The 21,794-nt window shown below is 38.7% G+C and overlaps 1 protein-coding gene across 3 annotated transcripts in view; it reads right to left on the bottom strand.

Annotated features, from left to right (window-relative positions):
• Positions 1–21,794, bottom strand: part of mlxipl (MLX interacting protein like) — a 65,887-nt gene that overhangs the window by 19,854 nt on the left and 24,239 nt on the right. For all 3 annotated transcript variants that reach the window (XM_004911762.4, XM_004911763.4, XM_031896714.1), the window contains 4 exons: positions 19,927–20,016; positions 11,260–11,307; positions 9,118–9,292; positions 8,451–8,531 (listed from right to left, as the gene is read on the bottom strand). In XM_004911762.4, the coding sequence (XP_004911819.2) occupies positions 8,451–8,531; positions 9,118–9,292; positions 11,260–11,307; positions 19,927–20,016 (394 nt within the window). The remainder of the gene's footprint in view (positions 1–8,450; positions 8,532–9,117; positions 9,293–11,259; positions 11,308–19,926; positions 20,017–21,794) is intronic.

Genomic DNA, 21,794 nt, shown 5'->3' with positions numbered 1-21,794 from the left:
AGCAAATATTGGCAAACCTTTGGCCTCCTAGAGAAATACAATATGTGGTTGGGTTGATAAAGACATAAGACATAAACTGTTAGTCACCAGGAAACAAAGTTGATAAGATCCATAAATTGCACTTGATGTTTATTAATGCATGTTATTTTATGTAAAGGAAAATTAATTTGTAGAGTGGAATGAGCAGGTGGCCAAATCAAGTTCATTTTATATTGGCCAATATAGGCCAGTTCCGGCCTATGGGGCAAGTGACTGATAAGTGAGCTAACCTGTAAAGATAAAAGCATTGTGTACCCATGATGTGATGTACTTCCACACATCTCTACTGATCTACAGGCCGACTCTAGACTCTTTCTGGATCTTACGATATCAAACATACGCCGTCACTGTGTAACAGATACATTTGCCTATATAATCATGGGGGGGGGGGGTTTACCCCGTAGTGTTATAAAGGCAGTTCTTCTTTATAACTCTTTAGTCCAGCTTATTAGAATGTTTTGGTGCCCTGACCACACAGTTGCATATTCAGTTTGTGCTTCTTGTGTGCAAAGAAGGGTCAGCTTCAAGGAATTTTTTCCCCTCTGAGGCCCATGTTTCTATGGTAAATCTGCACTATATGTTAGTTAGTAACTCAGTAAGTTAAGTTTAAAAATGACACATGTCCATCAAGTTGACCCATTTATGTCTTTATGAAACCTGCCTCATTGCTATCTGATCCAGAGGAAGGCAAACAAAAACCCTTCCGAAGCCTCTCCAATTTGCCTCAGAGGACTCCCAAGATGGCAACTGGACCAGTCTCTGGATCATCTTAGTACTAAGAACTATTTTCAATAACCCTGAATTTCCTCAATGGCTAAAAGCCAACCAACCCCTTCTTGAAGCTATTTAATGTATCTTTAGGGAGAAAATTCCACAACTTGGCTCTCACTGTTAAAACCTTTTACGAAGAAGGTGGAACCTCCTTTCTTCTAATCAGAATGGATGCCCTTGTTAACAGCCTGATTGACTTGTTTAAAAAATGGAGCCTGGTTACCTTGGTTACCAACCTTCTGACAACCTGCTGAAAGGAACAGGGTCACTTTATATAAATTGTGTTTAAAAAAAATCAATTCTAAAGTCTAGACGCCCACATTTGTACTCAATCCACAATGATTTTAACACAATGCAGATAAAATGTTTCTGTAATTACATGCAATTGCAAAAGAATGGTCACAACAATTTGCATGCAATTTACCAGTGTAATGCCCCAGAAGGTAGGGGTAATTCCAGGGCATTCTTGAATCCACACACCATCCTTTGGGCCTTGCAACTTACACAGAAACGGGAAGCAACTGGTGTTTTAGACCAAGTATAGAGGAGTGTTTATATATACAAGTACTTTGCTAATGGCATTTAAAAGGACACACTATTGTGTCATTTTTGCACCTGCATTCATAAATAAGCCCTTATACCTGTGGTTTCAGAAAATAATTAATTTCTGAAAGGTAATGGATTAAACCACAATATTTACTGGGATAAGTTGGATGTATACAGGGCTGCCATCAGAAACCTTGGGGCCCCTTACGAGTTATTTATATAAAAATAAACGCAGGTGTGCAGTATAAACAGTTTTGGTCATGCCCCACAAATGATCAGCTAGCAGTAAGGTAAGTTTTGCTAGAATAAAATGTCGAATCATTTTACTAAAAAGCAATTATAACTATACAGGAAAATGACTCTGCAACTGCTGGGGCCCTGGAAACTATAGGGGGCACAGTGGAACAGATAAGCTGCTGCAATATATGTGCATGGAAAATGTCTGGTTTCCAGAGTTTAGGGGCCCATTTATCTCACTATTGGGCCCATTAACAAGGCATTCCCCTGCTGAAAAGTTCATGTAAGAGATGCTCATATAATTCAGTAAACAGATCCCAACAGCTAACATTACTCTATAAATAGCACTTCATATAAATAGTAAAAATGGATACTTAATGTGCTAATAAGTCAGTCAGTTCTATGGGGGTCACTGTAGTTTGCTCTAAGTTTAAACCCTTTCCACCTACCTGCTCCTGTCATGCTGTTCTGTGTTGTCATTGTTTGATATGTAAGTTACAGATGTTTTTACTAAAGTAATGTTTTTAAAGTAAAGTTTTTCTATAAGTTATGTAAATTGCAAGTAGTAAATATAAATAGCTACAATGATTAAATAATGTGCTAATAAGTCAGTTAGTTCATTAGTTGTCAGTGAAATTTACCTGCCCCTGTAAAGCTTCTCTGCATTGTCATTGATATGCAAGTTTCTAAGAAAATCACAGCAGTTTTCACAGAAGTTACGTAAATTGCAAAGTTGTAGCATAACTTTATAAGTACCTTACACAATTTGTGTAACTTTCACGATACAGCTGGGCCCCCCTTGGAAAGATTTGGCCAGGCCCTGGACAATAGAGGCCCTGGTTGTACAGCTTGCATCTAATCCAATAAAGGTTAATAATAACAGAGGTGGACTCCATGACTGGGAGCTCTGACTCACTGGCTATGGCCCATGCGCTAGTATCATAAGGCACCATGCTGCTTTTTGACTCTAACAGGCTTTCTTAATATTTGCCATGTTCTTAATCCACCCAGGCTGTGCCACAACCCAACAACAATCCACCTTAAAATTACTTTCTTTCAGAAGATGTGAGACAGTGAGCAATAGGATGATTGGCAAGGAGAGTATGATATCTGAGTCAATATAATATTGCAGAATGTGTATCTGCGATAGGCACAACTACCATAAAAGCCCACAGCTTTGCCCCTTCCAGCCAAATGACCCTTTTTCTATGTTGTGCTTTCAGTTGGTGTTTATCTCATTATCCCAGAACTGAAATCTTAATATATTCTTATAAGGCAGTGGCACACAAAGAGAGAGTCACCCATGGTTCAATCTCAGCTACCACGACCAAAATGCCTTTCAACTGTCTCTACACTGTCAATAAAGTGAATTGCGGGTGGGAAGGCATACGCAGCACTTGTTTGTCAAAGTCACCCAGGAGTTGCACAGGAAACTTTGTGTGCCGCATATGCTTACCATCCGGCAATTCACTTTATTTCCAGTTAGAAAGCATTTTGGGGCGGATTTGTTACCTGCGTTAGTTGAGATTTAACTGCAGACGACAAATCTCCCTGTGTGCCCTAAAAGTACAACTCCTGGGATCCAACTGAGACCGAGAAACAAATACATCTACAGCTGGTTTCTGCTGACACCAAACCAGTTCAAATGGAAACAATATTAAAGGGGATCTAACCACCTCCCCAAAAAAACTTTCATCTGCTTTCTAAAAAGGCCCATTTCTAAAAAATAAGTTCAAAAAAGAAGATTCATATAAATTGAAAAAATGCTCCGACAAGTTTTTATAAATTCATTCTTGAGTGTAGATCCCCTTAAACACATCTTTAGCAAACTCATTTACCCCAGAGATAACATTAACCCATCATTATGAAAAAATATATATATTTTTTTAATTTCTTTAAACTCCTTAGCAATAAGGAAGTACAGACAGTGTACCTGTGGCCCTAACAGGAGCAAGCTGGGGCCAGTCCTGAGTTTCTGCCATCTCCTTAGGTTTCAGTCCTTTCCTCTTTATCCTCTTGTTCTCAGTCTGGGTTTCTCTTTCAGTCCTCCTCCTTTTTAGTCGTTTCTCACTTTGTGCTGCCTGCTCTCCCTTTTGAATCAGTCCCTCTGGCTGCAGGTTGTTCCTCATTTGTCCCTAGCCTCGTGCCCTGTGCACAGACCTCAGATGTAGGCTGCAGATATGCTCAGAGTTCATCTCCCAATGCTCGGTGTATGCCTATTTCCACTATTACAGTACCACACCAGCATAGATCCTGTTATGGCTGTGGACTAAAACAAGTGTTCAGGTTCTTCAAAATCAGAACTGAAATGGTGACTAAAGAAAAGGAGGACTTGTAAATCTTAGGGGCTGATTTATCTAAGGTCTAGCTGAGATTCTAAATATTTTCTTAGCATTTTCCTAACAGTTGGACCTTACCACACAGTTTGCAACATAGGTATCACTTATCGCAATAGAAAATCATATGTAAACTGGAAGCTGGTAAAGCTTGGATTTGAGACTATCCTGTCTTATGTGAGATATAAAAATCTCAGAGTGGGATTCTAGATTTTATTATTGGCTTAATCATATTAAAAGCCTAGACTTATTTTAATTATCAGTGGTTTCTGGGCCCATTGGACCCCTGTCCGGTTGAAATATTTGCACTGTTGCCTTCTTCTTTGATTCTCTTCAAACATCATTGGAATTAATGTTATTGGAAAGATAGGCTAGCAGGCAAGGCTACTGAATAGGCCACCAGCTAAGGTGTTCACTCGCCATGAAACTTCCCTTGGAGAGGCATTGCACTGAGATCTTCCTAATTCTGTTCTGCCCACCGGAATATTTCTGCCTTCAGGGCAATCATCTTCTAGCTCTAGAGTTGTGTTACCTGAATGTTTGTTGCTGCAGGGGAGCTATCCTTCATTTCAGAATAGAAAGTACAATGGCAGATGGGGCGTGGGGTAAAGGTTATTGCTTAGGTCATTTCCTGTCAAGTTAATATCCTGGCAGGTCACACTTTCTTCAGGTTTCACCCTGCCTAACAATTCTCCATACGATTCTTGACAAATATTGTTTTGACCAGGAGTACATGGGATGCCATGATATTACTATAACCATATTATAGATTGACAACCCAATGCTTGTGTACCCACAGGACATAAATATGTGCACTACTGCTCTGTATGCATGTCATTGGTACACAATATTGAGCAGATTAGCAGCAGTCCTATGATTTTAAAGCAGCTTCATACTGGCCTATAATACAGTACATATAGGTAGGACTTCCCATTATAGGACATCTAAAGTATGAATTAATTTGTTTTTTTTATCGTAATATATAAACCCCTCACTTTTCAATTCTAAAACTGGAGACACCTACACACAACAGTAAAAACGTGAATGCAGTGTAGGACTTTATTTTCATTGCAACTTGGGTATATTTGGATATCTTTCAGTAAGGCTCTCTCCTACTCAGTTTTTTTTATTCTTGCCACCACTGCCTATTTGCTAGGGTAACTGAGAGTAGTAAAACTGCAAAACAAAAACTTAAATAATTTAAAATTATGCAGCAAGTTCAGAGAATAAGAGCTTTGTATCTGGGTACATACTGGGGTTATGTGTAACCGATATCAAAGAGATGGACCAAGAGGTGCATGTGGGTCACAGGTTGTCAAATATTTGTGTACAAAATTTCAGGTCTATGCAATGCTGTGGTCAAGAATTTTCCCTCACAACCATATTTCAATTTTAATCACATTTAGATTATAAAGTATACACAGATGTGGTGACCACAGTACAGCTATGTTACTTGCATGTTGTGCTGGCTCTACAGGCTGCATAAGGAAAATACATAATAATTGAAAGAACATTTAAATGTCACTTATCTGTATAAGGAGCTCAAAAAGACAAAATAATGATAGGTCATTTATATTTTGGTGTTACCCATAGCCCAATTACAGTACAAATAATACCATCAGAACCAAGTAGTATTGACTAGGAGGAAGCAAGTATTGGAAGACAGGTATAACAGACCAAGTCCAATAGTGGAGAACAGGCAATCCAGAATTAATACATTTGGGCAAGGGTTATAGGTAACACACTTTAAAGCCCATGTCCTTACATGCACATTCCTGCTCAAGTGTGTAATATCCAAAAACCAAAGAATTATTTGAAAGGACTGGTTTAAAGCAGGATCTAGCTGCAGTTTCACCTTTACTGGTCACACAACATGTTTCATAGCATGAGGCCCTTTATGTGTGAGATTTTAGACAAACACAGTCATTTGGAGTATCACACATGAAACTACGAATTCTTGGATTTTTTAAGCCTAAAAGAGGGGCACCAATAGGGTAGTCAGACAAAATATACATATATACATCCATCTTAGCTCCAGTTCCAGTGAAGCCTACAGTCTAGGGTCCCTGTCACATTTACCATGGTATAACATGTACATACTTTCAAGGCCACCTTAAAGGTAGCTATACTCCGGCTAACAGTATACCCTATCTAACCATGTGCCTGGGGGCCGAACAGGTAGGTAATGTACAATAGTCCATACACGGTTTCTGATTGTTCAGTCAGCCAGCCCTAAACAACCAAAAGAGCAGAAAGTGAAGAGATGCTTCAGCTCCTTTTCACTTACTCGTCTGCCAGTGCACCATACACTGACAGATATGTAGCCTCCGAATATAACATTCTCCAGCATGTCCAATCCCCAAACTGACCTAAATCCATTAACTAATAGAGAGCCGCTCTAGACACACTTGAATTTTGTATCATACAATGTGTGTGGCCAGATGAATAGTCTCTGCATTTCTTTAGCAATGCCATGGGACAGTAGGCATTTTGATACCACCCCCCATTGATTGTTATCGCTTACCTTATAACCCGCGCTGGTGCTCCTGTTAGGAGAAATCCGCACCAGCCCAGGGTAGCTGCGAGAAAGCGATCCTCTTCCTTCTTCTTGCCGCTTGCACAGTATAGTGAAAAGCCAAACTTTAACAAAAAAGCCAGCTTTTTCACTCTACTGCGCCTGCGCAAGCCCCGGGATTCCGAAGATAGAAGAGTGACGGCAAAGGATCATTTGTTCAGAGCTAACCCGTGCTGGTGCAGTGTCCAGCCCAGGGTATAAGGTAAGCAATTACAATCCCTGGGGATGCCTAACATTTTGGCAGCTCCCAGTGATTTTACCTTTCCTTATTTAAAAAAAAAAAAAAAAATAGAACTGCAGATGGGGGGAATAATTATTAAGCAGCACTTGGCAATCTATATTTTTGGTGACAGGGTTCTAATTTTTTATTGCAGCCTCACCTCTGAATGCAGGCAGGCTGTTTCACAGTCAGTGCCGTCATAGCATGAATATGAACTAAGCATTAGCGCACACACACAAATATATATATATATTTATATACACCCTATATAGTATATATTTTTAATTTTAATCAGAAATTAGCTTCTATTTGATGATCAAGTAAAATGGTACCAAGCTTCCAATTTCTGTTTCTTCTGAAAAAAAAAATCAACAATAAATTCTTATCTGTGTTCTCTAGAAACACAGCTGTAAGTCCTGTGATCGGAAATAGCAATATATACACGGAGACGATGCAAGGTTGGGCCAGATTGCATCAGTCTAATGTGAATGAGACTTTCCTTAGTCTGGCTAAGAAGAAAAGTCAGTTGTTTCCTCTCTTTCCTAGTAATGAGCTCTTGTGCTTCTTCCTTTTCTGTGACTTCTGTGGTTTGTCGAAAGTAACAAAAATTTTTTATAAACATCCAGAAGCTAAAAATATTTATCTGCACAAATTGACATTGTCAGAAAGGCAAAAAAAAATAAAATAAAGCGATGGTTTGAGTTATGGTACTAGCAGGACATGGATGGATAACGCAGCTACTTACAAAATGAAAGATGGCTCCAAAACCAATATAGAATTAAGTCATGTAAGATAATGAAACTAGTTGACCTTCTGTTCAGTATAACTTCCCAGCACTACTGTAGTCTATAGCAGACCCACCTCAGATTTATAATATATTTATAATATATTGCCTATTTGTGTCTGTAAGTTACCCTCCCATATAGATTGTAAGCTCTACAGGGCAGGGACCTCCATCCTCTTGTGTATTTGACTCTTAACTTATTGCAACTGTATTTATCTTGTATCTATCTGTATTTATTGTTGTACTTTGTATTTATCTAGTATTATCTTAATAATCCCGTTTGTATTAATATATTCTACTGTACAGCACTGCGTACATAAGTAGCGCTTTAGAAATAAAGATATACATACATACATATATTTCTTCTGCATCTAACCCTTAGAATACAGGGCATTTGGTGCAAAGGCGCTGTAAATAGTTGGACTGTATTTTGTACTTTGCCATTGTACTTAGTTACCTAGATCAACTGAACACAAATTAGGACCCCTGTTTGGAGGGACACTTTCCATTGTCGTGTTTTTATTATTATTGATTATTGTTGCACATAAAGCCAAAAAAATGCATTTTATCTGGTGATGGTTGAAATATTTTGCACAAAGATTGGTACTAAACTAAATGCAAGTAAGCTACTGGGCTATAGAAATGGGTAATAGAAAAAAAATTATCAATTTTTGCTTGCATTTTTATATGCTGTATACAGTATGTTAAACATTAGAGAAAAGATATAGCACCACTGTAACATTTTTTTAAGAATTTATTTTAAAAAATAATTCATACTCTCAAACTACTGATACCAACAGTACTGCATTTTTGACTCACTATTTTCATTCACATTTAGATCACTGTAGCTTGGAGAGGCCTTAACGGAATAATGTTGGAGTGGGTGAGACCTTAATTTTAAGAGTAGATCGGTATAAATTGAGATAAAGCTTAATAATGTACCTGTTATATCTACAAAGTCGTCTGGAGTGGGCTGAAACGTAGACAAACCTGGCTGGATCATATCGGAATTTCCAGCATAATCTGCAAAATAATGGCAATTTTTTTTAAAAGAAAAGCACAGGTACAAGGAAGAATACAACAATTTTCAAGCCAAGGCCCCCAAACAGAGAAATAGTATAAAGTGAAGTAGATCCCTGCACCCCAATCCTGCACCCCAATCCATAGGAGATATAAGTGCAATTTAGAATGCAATCTCCATGTTTTTTTCCCCACAGTCCAGAGTTGTTTTCCCCAGAATGCGAGAGTCATTGCGTCCAAGTTGCCCACTGTGTGGACATAAATGAGCCCTGGCGAGCTTATCCCTTGGTTTGTGGCAACAGTTTCTTAGGGACTATTTTCTCATCCAGGAGGAGCTTAACAACCACCAGATGCAATGGCCCTAATCTCTCATGTCCCCCTCCTGCAGACAGGTCTACCTATCTGACCAATGCTAACGTGGCATCCTGTAGTATTGAAGAACATCTCAGTAGAGCTATTATTTTACAACAAAATGTGTTTTTTTAAGAAGATAATATTCTGCTATTTTAAAGATGTAACAAAGATGTATCAAATTTCCCATGCAATGCCGGGGTACCTGAGCAAGAGTGGCCTATACATATAGACATACCATAGTCTGGAGACTGGTAAGCATTCTGCATGCCATGAGTCGTGGTAAACAGGGTGTCAGAAATGTCAGTTAAAAAGTAATCCAGATCATACAGCATGTCTTCTTCTGTCCCACAAATATCCTCCAGTCTGGGGCACCCATAATATACCTGACTGCACCTCCAGGTTGGAGCAGACTGCCAAAAACAAATCAATAAAAATTATTATTTCCTGATATAATACAGAGCCCCAGTGATCATGAATACAGAAAGGCTGATTTCCCACATTTAATATAAACATTAAAGGCAAGGTATTTTTAGAATAAATTGTTTTCCTTTTCTAATATAAGATATGTAATCAGCATGTGAATAGCAAGGGATATAAGCCCTAAATTTCACCAAGCACCAATGGTGAGAGAAAATTAATGAACTTTAGAGCTAAGTAGTAGTGCACCCTATTTTAGCATAATAAGCCACATTTTATTACTCATGAGCAGATACCCTAATACTGCCATGTTAAATCACGGAATGCAATGGGCATTTAGAGAAAGTTACACAGCTTAATGTGTCCCTGACTGGGTCAATTACAAAAAACATACCACTTGATATGTGAATGATCTTGTATAAATAGTTGAAATAGTTAAATAATTTCAAGTTTCAGTCATGTTTTTTGCAATTAAATATGTTTTTGTGCATACCACACGGTCTAAAATATATTCAGCTGTGTAGCTTTCTCTGATTGGCCATTGAATCTCATGAGGTGATTGGTTGTCTAACAATGCTTCATGATCGGTGCTTTTGCATTTAAATACGGTATCATGTTCTATTTTTCTTTAGCCTATGACTGTCCCTTAGATATGAAACGCATAAGGCTGCTAATTCTTGTTAATTATATATCTTTGGTGGCCATTTGGTGGCATTTTTTTCCTGTTTGTACAGTATCAGTCTATGGGTGGGTTGCTGGTTTTGTAACCATGTCTAGCCACATAAGCATCTACAACTGTTTTTGATGCCTCAAGCAACCTATTATGATCAGTTTGGTTCCTTGTTCATCACAAAGAGCAGACTCTGATCTTAACAACCAATATTGTTTTAATAGACAATGAGTCCTAAAGTCTAACATGACTGTTATTTCATCGACTGGAGAATTTAAATCAAGTTGCCTGTTAAATTAAAAACTAGGTTTTTAAGGTTCTCATAACTGTATAACAATAACAGTAGTGATTGTCGGGAACTTCTGTAGAGTAATCGTGGGTGGGATGGCATATGCGGCATATGCCTTGAGAGGCAACTTCAGCGATTTCGGGAAATTGCGGCGCCGCATATGCCATCCCACTGGCGATTAACATTTAAGCTGTGGGATGGCATATCAGGGAGATTAGTCGCCCGCGACAAGGGAGATTTGTTGTGGGCGACTAATCTCCCCGTCTGCCACGGCCCTTGAACAGAAGGCATTTAAACAGGGCAAAATTAAAAAATTAAACTAAAACCACATTCTACTTCCTGATCCCCACAAGCTGTATAATGAGTTTCTCTTTATTTAAAAAGATAAGTTGTAGCTGGGGGTTTACTTTTACAGAGGCTTTTCAGTGGGTTGCTGATTTGTTTGACTTTGCTCTTTGGAATAGAATAGAAGTAGAATATGGCTTTAGTTTAATTTTCATATTTTGCCCTGTATAGAGCAAAAAATAACAAAAACATGATATTCGAGAATAAAAAGTACAGTAGGTATAATGAACTTTTTAGGAGGCACTCCCGTGCCTCTTCCTAGCAGATGTATTAGAGCTAGCTCATATAACTAACTCCAGCACAAACAAAAACTAACATAATAACTGACTTCGGCACAAATCCTGAATGTAGAAAGTATTTCTATGCAAAGGGAGGACAAAAGAAATGTGTTGACCTAACTGTCAATCAAAGCTGACTCCAATTCCTGTATGAAGAGAGAATGAAGTTGCTGAAAGGGAGATTGTGAGAATTAACTTCTTTATTTCAGAAACAGTACAGGATTTTTAATTAATTATATTTATAAAGTTTTTTTTATTTCAGTGAGGTGAAGCTTATATTACATTTTAATTTTTGCACGGGTCTCAATTATTCAGGAAACCTAGTATTTTATACCCATTGATTTGTTATTACATTACATGTATTCCTGACATACCCACCTTTTGCTCATTAAATGATTTGTTGCCATCCTGATGAAGTTTCCGTAGCTGCAAGACAACAATATTGTAAAATAAGACCAATGCTGAGGTACAATAAGCAGTATTGAATTACCAATTAATTACCCCTTCCCACAAGCTCAGTTGTCCATTAGCATTAAGTTATTAGAAACTGTAATACTGACTGAATGTTTGAAACAATGAATGCCAGAGAGACCTTTATTTCATTTTCCAGCTGCTAAAAAAGTCAAACGATTGGGTTTGAGGTAGAAAAGCCCTGATTGCCTGACCGTGTGGGCAGTCTGCAGACATACGTTTTTGGTAATTAGGTAAGCTGCAGTTCACTATAGTTTGTAAAAAAACATGACAAAATATATTGTGTTGACCCACTTTCCATAGTGATACCAGGTCTAATGGGGGCCTGATGCATGATGGAGGAAGATAATAGTCTTCCTTAAAATATTATCAAAATATGTCTTATTAGCTCATTATTTTTTAACCTTGCCTGCCACCATGATTTAATGTTGATTATTACTAAATACAAGATTCTACTAACATCTGGCTCCCCAGTGTTATGAAAAGCTACTCTAGATCCTGCTCTATAGATTTCAGCTCTAGGGGTGGAAATCAGAGACCTTGCTTTTGAAAACAGGTCAAACTCTAAAACAAGGAATGTTGGAATTATACAATGGTGCAAGAAATCAATAACCATTTTAACAAATTCAGAATCCCAGTTAAATTCTCTAAAACTGAAATAGTATTTGTAGCTTTTGGAGCTGAAATGCTTGGCTTGGAGATGTATTTTGAAAAACTGGTGCACCATCTAGTGGCAGCAGCTGAGGTAAGACAAAACACAGAGTCACTCTTTCAATTGCAACAAGTAAATACAGCACACCTTATATAGTTAAGTGCTCAATACTATCTACTACAGCAGCGATTCTGGGGCTGTTGCCACCTCTCTCTTGCTCCGTGCTTACAACTTTAGCATTGCAGCAGGTCCAGAGGGTTGTTGGTGTTGGGAGAAAATTACTATAAAGATATGGAAAAACAGTGGGGGGGGGGGCAAATTCAGACTCACTTCTGGTGGGTGGAAAACTTAAGTTTATTAGAGCATCTCTGCTGTGCCTTTCATATACTGCCCTTATGGTAAAGCCTTCTGCCTTTTTCTGTTATGAATGCCTTCTCTAAGGAGCTCTCCTATCCACTTCTCCTTTAACTCTCTTCCATTTACATATTCAGTACCAAAACACCTCCGAAAAGCCCACTTGTTTCTCCTGTCTGTGCCCCCTTCTGTGTAGTCCTACCTCTTCTCCCCCTGGTAACCCCCCAATTAGCAAACCTACCACTAGATATTCCTCCCTTATGCTCACTTCCCAGCCCTCTTTCATCTTGTGTCTCCTTCTCTTTTCTTCCTGTTAGCTGCAAGGTGGGACACTACATTTATAAAACTAGGTGTGGTTGTCATGGAGGCAACACAGTTTTGGGGGAGGAGAGAGTTTTTTTCTGAATCTCCATCTCTTTTGATGCATAATACACTCACCCTGATTGGCCAACAGTCATAACTTTCCTGGGCTAATAGGGAATGCTATCCCATTTTTAGCATACAGGTGGCAGGACTTACCAGACAGAGGTAAAATCAGGCTAATTGGAAATGTCCCAAACCAGTAGGGGAGTTAAGCCTGTTATCTGTATGTCTGATGTACCACAAACACACCCATTTATTCTGCTTTCCGAGGATCTGGAAGCCCCACCTGCAGCTTCCGCTGTACCAGAACCCCCAGCAACTCTACACATTACACTGGGAGTTGTAGCTCAACAAAAGCCAGTGGTGTGGCGATATATATTCTTTTGTACCGATTGGAGGACCTTTAGTTTAGTATTACAGTGTAAAGAGATTAACTCTGTTTTCTGTGAATTAAAGTTGCACTAATGGATGTCCTTAATGTAACCAATCTGTAATAATGCCCCCTTTATTGGAGCTCCCTATAGTATACTTTCTTATAGTGTTAGGTTGTTGCTGTTACTAATGTATTACCAAAGAAGTATTGTGTTTGAAACTTTGAAAATGTCAATAAAAGTTACAAATAATCCAGTGCATAGGTTTGAAGGCATGTATACCTATCAACATTTGTCATGCACAGATGTCATAAAAAGGACTACTGTAACAAATGTCTATTTGGTTGTACATAATATATATTTAATATGCCTGCCTATTGTGAAATTGAAAAAAATTGCTTAAAAAAAGTTGTTTTGTTCATAATGTTCAAATACTTTAATAATAAAAAGAGATATATCAGATAAATTAAAAAAAACTCTAAAGGAGGCAGCAGGAAGTGGAACAGGGCGGGACTAGTGGGGTTTTTGGGGAAAATTTTAATAAACCAGCCTGAAACATTACTTTTTAAAGAACATTCCTTCTATATTTAAAATAATACAATCCATTGGCACAATATTGTTTTCACACAATATGTGCCCTTTAAATACAACATGTATGTTTCATGTGAAATTCAGATGGCTCCCCGGATCAGTCATCATAACCCGTGTTGCACAGTCTGGCACAGTGCTTTGCCAAATCTTGCCTTGAAAGGCGAAGAAAGAACAAGAACTATACAGGCCTATGGTCTTTCAAGTAAGGGTAAACAAATCTTATATTGAAAAGTCATTCAGAATTTATAACACAATAAGATTACATTTAACTTACCCTTTAATTCTCTTTTTTTCTTGGTTAATTCTAAACAGAAGCATGGAAAGAGCGTGCTGCAAATATCTGTACCCGACATTTCAGACTCAGAGATTTGCACCGCGCTTGGTTCTGCCTTGAAAGGCAAAGAAAAAAGAGCAACTATACAGGCCTATGCGCTTTCAGGTAAATGTAAAGAAATCTTATACTAAAATGTTGTTCCAAATTTATAGTTTAATAACACAAAAAGTTCCCCTTTAATTCTGATGTTTTCTTAATTCATTCTAAACAGAAGCATGGGAAGAGAGCTGCCCAGCGTGCTGCAAATCTCTGTACCCGACATTCCCGTCCGACACAGAGATTTGCACCGCGCTGGGTTCTGCCTTGAAAGGCGAAAAAAGAACAGCAACAATACAGGCCTATGGGCTTTTAAGTAAGTGTAAAGATATCTTATATTGAAAAGTCTTTCACAAGAAATACTTTTTTAACAAAATAAGAATAAGTCGAACTTCCCCTTCAATTCTTTTTTTCTTGATTAATTCTAAACAGGAGCATGGGAAGAAAGTTTCCTGGTGTGCTGCAAATCTCTGTACCCGACACTCCAGTCCGACACAGAGATTTGCACTGTGCTGGGTTCTGCCTTAAAGTGGACCTGTCACCCAGACATAAAAAGCTGTATAATAAAAGTCCTTTTCAAATTAAACATGAAACCCAAATTCATTTTTATATTAACACATCCAAACCCATTATAAAGGCATTTAACAATGCCTTTCCCAGCTGTCAATCATATATTGCTTGCCCTTAGGCATAGACAATAACGTTAGCTTTCCATTCAGCACAACCTAGATGCAACTGCACATCTCACTTTCCCTCCCTCCTCATTATCTAATTGTGTAACCAGTGCATGGGCATGGGAATCTGGTCCCCCATTCTGGCACATACAAGATTTTGGCATGATACAAAGCTTGCCTTCATAATAGTGCCCACAAAATGGTGCCTGTCTGCTTGCTTTGATTGAGTAATTCCAAGATGGAAGGAAACAAGATTTATATTATTTATAGAGATTAAGTAAAGTTTATTTTGCTTAACTAACAATATAGAAAATAATTTGGAGTTATGTCTTAGGATGACAGGTCCCCTTTAAACAGTCAAGAAAGAAGAGGAACTATACAGGCCTATGGGCTTTAAAGTAAATCTAAAGAAATCTTATTTCGAATAGATTCTATATTTGAAAAAATTTCCCAGGGAATTAAAAAATCTGCCGGAATTCTTACTGATGTGTAGTTTCAGCAATTGTTAAATGAGAGATGTTGGGACCCTAAAAGCTGTGGCTGATTAACCCATAATGTGTTGCTTCTAATGATTATTACTTGCACTAAACTTTTTTTTGTGTGTTTTTGCAGAAGACTGGTTCCATCCATTTTCCTGGGAAGATGTCTTGCACCAAAACAAGAATAAAAACACGCATCGATGAGCATTTTAAAAGGGAAATATGTTGTGTCCGATATATTATTACCCTCTCGTCTGACTCTTTTCCCCTGTCCCTGCATTAACCTCTTAATGCCCAGAGGGAAGTCCTTCCAGCCATGGTTCCCCAGAGGTTTCCTCCACAGGGGGTTTTTCCTCTCCTGAGTGCTGAAGGATGAATCTTTGTGAGTCCAGAGATTTCAATAATTATGCCCCTCCCTGAAATACTATATATTTTATTGAACAGCAGTGATAATTTTTATAATAAATGTACTAACTCTGATCTTGATTATTCTTTTTATCATTTCTTATGGCTTCTCACAGCCTGACACACAGACACACCTAAATGCAAGGATAAGCTGGGAATCACCCGTTCTCCCCATTCAGTGATTACTGATGATGTCCCCATGTTGAGGAAGCGAGAGGACAGGGACCTCACGTTCATAGGCGGAGGGTGATTTATTTTGTTTGGGGAGACTAAAGAATTGCCCACAGATACAGACTAACCTAAAGCTAATGTAAGATTTAGTGGATTAGTTGGACCAAGAAAATGTGCAGAAGTGCAGTTAGAAGCTCTTTCTAACACTAAATGGCTCAGTATGTAACTGCTCCCACATGCATTCTGTGAGGTTCAAACTGATGTCACATTATAGGTGTTCATTTGTGTTTGCATTTGTGTTCCCAGTCATTCCCCTTAATTCTAATGAAGGGTAATATTTTTGTGCTAAAAAGGGGGAGCTTTTTTCTTTGCAATTTTTATATTAAAGTGTGCTGCAGACTGAATGTTGGCATGGGTTTTTAACCTTGAGAAAATGCTGCACCAAGTATTAAAAAGTATAAACTGATGGAACATTGAAGCATGATGTCCTAGGTAAGTTAGATTAAATGACTTTTGCTTAATTTTATGGAGAGGAAAGGAGTTGGTACTGATATCCCAGGCATGTTACATGCAGCCAGATGCAGTGGCACTGAAACCCCAGGTACATTATACGCAGTAAAATATAGTGGGTACTGAAACCCCGGGTACATTATATGCAGTGAGATGCAGTAGGTACTTCAACCCCAGGTACTTTACATGCAGTGAGATGCAGTGGATACTGAAACCCCAGGAACATTGCATGCAGTGAGATGCAGTAGGTACTGAAACCCCAGGTACTTTAAGATGCCAGATATTTAGGCATTATCCCCCATACTGTAACATTATCATTAAAATCTAACATAAGTTTGTTTTCTACTATGCAGTATCATCAGGGATCCACCTGAAATAGCTAAAAAAGAAACAAAATAATGGCAACAGTAAAAATAAACTACAAGTGCAAAAACAAAAAGTACAATTTGCTTTTTCAGGGTAAAACAATGACAAATTGCAGGTAGGGTATAATGTGCAAGACGTAGGCACAAACCATTGTGTTTTTTGCAAATTGGCCAGGCCCTGCACTCTTCTAAATTGCTGCAGGTCTCTAAAACAGACCCGTATGCTGCTGGTGCTGCACTCTGCACCTAGCACTTTTGCACCCCTTAGTGGTCTAGCACCGGCATCAGGGCTCATAGGAAATGGCCCATAACATAACATACTGTTATTATGCTGGTATCTAAAACCAGTCTGGTCGTTTCAAAAAGACATAACTGGTTAATAAACTTTCTTCTGTACATTGTTATAGTAAGGCCCCTTTGTAAGGAGGTCAGGCCTCATGTTCCCCATATGAGTGCAGTTGTCGCTGTCACTTGTTTCTGTGTCCTGCTATAGGCACAAGGAGTCTGATCTGATTTTCTATGCAAGAAGTCACCACAAATCATTTCACAGGGAATAAGCTAACATGCATAGCTACATGGTGGAATTTAGTAACTTTTAGTATTTCAGATATTTTAAAAGCGATGATACCTAAGAATGCGAAACTTCTGAAATCCTATTTTTGGAATGCTTAGATGTCTATGCAGCTGGACACATCATAATACAGTGGAATAAGAATACTTTCCACTAAACAGTTGATTGCTTAAAATAATGCTGTGGAGTAGTGATGGCTGGAAATCAATAGTCCGCCACCAGCCCACTAAATAGTGACTGCCTATGGCATCTTACAGCAGCCCCTCTGGCATTTGCCAGAATCCCCAGATTGCCAGTTCAGGCCAACTTTCATTTCCCTTTTAATGATCAGCATTGGCATTTGGTATGTGGACAGGAGGATCAAAGTTTTCCCACCTGCCTATCATCTGAGGAGCAGATGTAGAAGACTAGAAGTGTCAGGAGAGGAAATAAAGTGTACTAGCAAACTGTTGGGCAACCATGGATTTTCTTTTGCAGTTATTGTCAGTCCCACGGACATCCGTGCTTGGCTGACAAGGCAGACAAATTATAGCACAAACTGGAGTACTGTAAAACTATGACTGTAATCCAGAAAAAACAGTGTGACCAAATCACTTGAAAATTCAAGCACATGTCTAAAAAATCTGAACTGATTTGTTTATTTATACTGCAGTTTATTTAAAATGCAATCAGTGCTGCCCTGCAAAGTATTTATGATGTCCTTGAATCTTTTTAGTAGTCCGATCACTCTAAGTAAAAAGCAAAATATTGTTTTTCAACTATATGTATGTGTAGCAATGTATTGTGCACAAGAAAATCTGATGTCTACGAAACATGTTGACCTAATGAGGGGAGGCCCCATATTTAAGACTGAAGACACATGGGGTGATTATTCGCCATGACTAATGCTGCCATAGGTAACAATACAAATCTCTGCGACTAATTGTGTGCAGTTTGCTCTGCACAGATTAGTTCCCCCAACTTTTTAAAAGTTTGTGGCTTCTAATCATGGTATGTGTCTTTGTCCTAACACTAACATTACAAGATGGCATTTTCTCTGCCAGTGATAACATATGTATTTAGCATGCATTGACAAGAAGCACATCCACCTGTCAGTGCACATGGGGTATATTTATTAACATTGAAGACAAATATCACAGGTGATGTTGTCTATAGCAATCAATCAGATCTTTGCTTTTGCTTTCTTGTAGTTGACTGACCAAATCTAATTGGTTGCTATGGGCAACATCACCTGTAATCTCTGTTTGCACTGTTAATAAATACACCAATTTCAGCACAAAAACAATAAAAGTGTGTATTTCTGTGGCAAAATCTGAACCTGTATGTACCGTGGGTGGCAGATGCTTTGGTTCTACTATACTCTTCAGTTGGTGCATCATGTTCTGTTGTACTTTTGCTATTACATCTGTGCGTTGGTGCTTAATATTATAACATATTGACATCAAGGAACTGGTGGTTTACACGATAATCACGTTTAATCATGATATAAAATAGTAATGGCTGAAAATAAAGTTGAAAAATCAGTCAAAAGGGTAGTGGGGATAGTAGCAGTGCAAAAGCCTACAAGAGTATACATGTTGCACTACCTCCCTCTCTTTTAAAGCTCTGTTCTGCACATAGTTCTCCATGTCCCAGCCCCCACACAGTTTTCAAGCACCCATCCACCCCCTTTATAGCCTTCTGGTTTGTGTGTTCCCTGCAGATTTTAATATCCCCCAGTCCTTACTTTGGTACTGCTATCCCCTCGTCACCTTCCATTCCTCCCTCACTTCACAATATCACAATGCAGGGAGGGAAGGGGGCCTCCAACTTATAACTACGGTAGGCACAGCGAGGAGACATTGTGTTTAGGGAAGGCGGGAAAGGAGCAGTCTACTTTCCTTATCATAACTGTTCGGAATAGACGAGGATTGGGATGCAAAGAGTGAGCAGTGCCAATTCTGGGTGTGCTGCCTTCTCTCCCACTCCACACTTAGAACTTTACTGCCTATAGTATTTTTGTTTTTCAAAATTATGTATATGTGCCAATAGTTTACCAATTGCCCATGCACAGGCTACACAAAAAGAAAGTGAGGAGGGCAGTGACATCTACAAAGTGCTGAATGGAAAGTAAAATTAATGGTAGCAGTGCCCCTGAGCACAAACCCCATTCATTGCACCAATGTTGAAGGGAGGCAAACAGACCCCTCCAGCACCCACCCACCTTTGTATGAAGCTATAATGTTTAAATCTTGGCCCTGGTATAGTGAATATTTGACCCACCACAACTGGAAAGATCTTAGACCCCAAGGCTAGAGTTTGCATGCTAGAAAGGACAATTTCCTCTTAAAATATATAAGTGTATATATATATATAATTGCATGCTAAGCTACTGTTTCCTTTCTGATGTCAGCTGGACATTACACCCACATGATCAAAAAAAAAGAAAAGCCAGCCAAAAACATATTCCTTCACTGAAGAGGTAACTGTGAGAAAGCACATTGAAGCTATAAATAGGGTTGCCACCTTTTGTTGAAGTCAAGTCCAGGCAGGGGACAGGGGTGATGGTGTCACGGAGCAGGGCTATAACACAGATATCAGCGATTGGCTGATGACAGTGTCATTCACTTCAGAGTCCCCTCTGGATTTCCTCATCTGAAAACCAGATAGGTGGCAACTCTAACTATAATAAAGCACACGAGGGCCTAAAATTCCTTACTCGTTTCTTGTAGTAAATTCTCCACTTGTTGTATTCTTTCATCACCGCTTCTATACGGCGCTTCCAGTAGTTGCCTTCCAATACAACAGCCTGTAATAGAGTGATATTGAAATAGAGTTAGGGATAAGAACACACATTTATCAGTCTCATAAACATAATTAAAAGCAATAATGGCAAGCTGGCACAAAAGTATCATCTTCTTCAAAGGTGCATTGGGTATGTCTGTACAGTAATAAGGGGTTACTGTAAGACACTACTGCTAAAATTACAAAAGTGAATAAATACTATATTGGGGCTAGGTGACAAAGATTAAGCATTCCCAGAAAAGGTGGTGGTCATGGTTGATACATACCACCTTTGTGTCTGGTCCTGGTTGATATTTAATGTATCATCTTGCTGTCTAAGGCCATATAATGCTGCATCCTTTCTTGTACCTCTCCTCAATATAGTCCAGGTCATTTCTAAGGTGGAGAATTATGCCTCCACAAGGGTAGACTTCTACTGAGCTCTCACTCCTGAACCTCTCATTTAAAAACAGATATCCAGGTCATAAAACAACATTCACTAGCAAAAAGAATAAGCATTCAACTGCTGTATATCTAAACTGCAATGTTTTTATGTACTGTTACCTTGCATAAAAGAGAGGGAACTTCTGGCCACTTTCTTCGTGCTATAAATGCCCTGGTATATGTGTATATACAATAGACAATGCTGATAATTTACTTCTAATTGTTTTCTGAAGCAAAGCACCATTAACGATGCAAAGTACCATTACTGAATGGCAAAAAAACTAGGGACACTTTGTGGCTCATGGTAGTGTAGATTTGCCATTGCCCTTATACATGTATATAACTGTTTACTTTGTTTTAGCAAAACAAAGCCTAATCTCTTTCTCTCTCACTGTTAAATTAGCCATATGCAATGCAAGCAGCAGTGCAGGAAATGTTAATGAGTCATTCAGATAGAGAGTAAAGCTGGCCATACACGCATACACTGCGGGAGGCTGCTGATATCGGTCGACTCGCTGATCGGGTGGGTTAAAAGATTTTGATCGGGCACCATAAACGGCACCAGAGCAAAATCTGCCTTCAGAACTGAATAGGCAGAAGGAGGTAGAAATCCTATTGTTTCTACCTCCTTATCTGTCGTTTCAGCCCTGAATGTTAGTGGGCGATTGGAACGATCTTTCGTGCAACCGATGGTCGCACGAAAGATCGAAAACCGCCACGTGTGTGGCCACCTTTTTGCCTCACGGGACAGTAGCTCTGATCCTAAGTACAGTATATATACAATCCCTGCTATAATACCAGATAGAGCTTTTTTGCTTGCCAGAAAGGTAGCAGAAATAGTAACATAAGTACCAGGAAATGGATTTCTCCATGCAAACATAAAAAGTGCCAATACATTTTCCAGCAGTAAATATACAGTAAGTATATATTTTTGGGCCCCAAAGTACAACATCTTCCACAATATTACACATTTAATTTTAGACAAACTGAAGCTGTTTACACCAAAACTATTTGTCAAAAGGGGAACTCTGGCTTCTGAACCAAAACACAGAAACCCCTAGTATACATATCATTGTAATCTGTTGAAAAAATATAATTACAACTTCTCCACAGTTTACTGACAGCATACAGGAACTACATAACCCACAATGCATTGCTTTGTATTGTTCCTGTTCTTATTCACATCATGTGTGCAGGGAATTGTGGCATTTGAAGGATGCAGGCTGAAGGCAGGCTGAGGACATTCGACTATTGTAACATTTTATTTGAGTCTCAAAATAGTCATCCTGATCAGCAGCAGAACAGGGGGGCAGGCTTAGTTAACTGTTCCAACCCATATTATTACATTAAATATAATCA

The sequence above is a fragment of the Xenopus tropicalis genome, chromosome 2 (genome assembly GCF_000004195.4).
Source record: "Xenopus tropicalis strain Nigerian chromosome 2, UCB_Xtro_10.0, whole genome shotgun sequence".
In the NCBI taxonomy this organism is placed as follows: domain Eukaryota; kingdom Metazoa; phylum Chordata; class Amphibia; order Anura; family Pipidae; genus Xenopus; species Xenopus tropicalis.
This window is presented reverse-complemented; position numbering and strand designations above follow the sequence as displayed.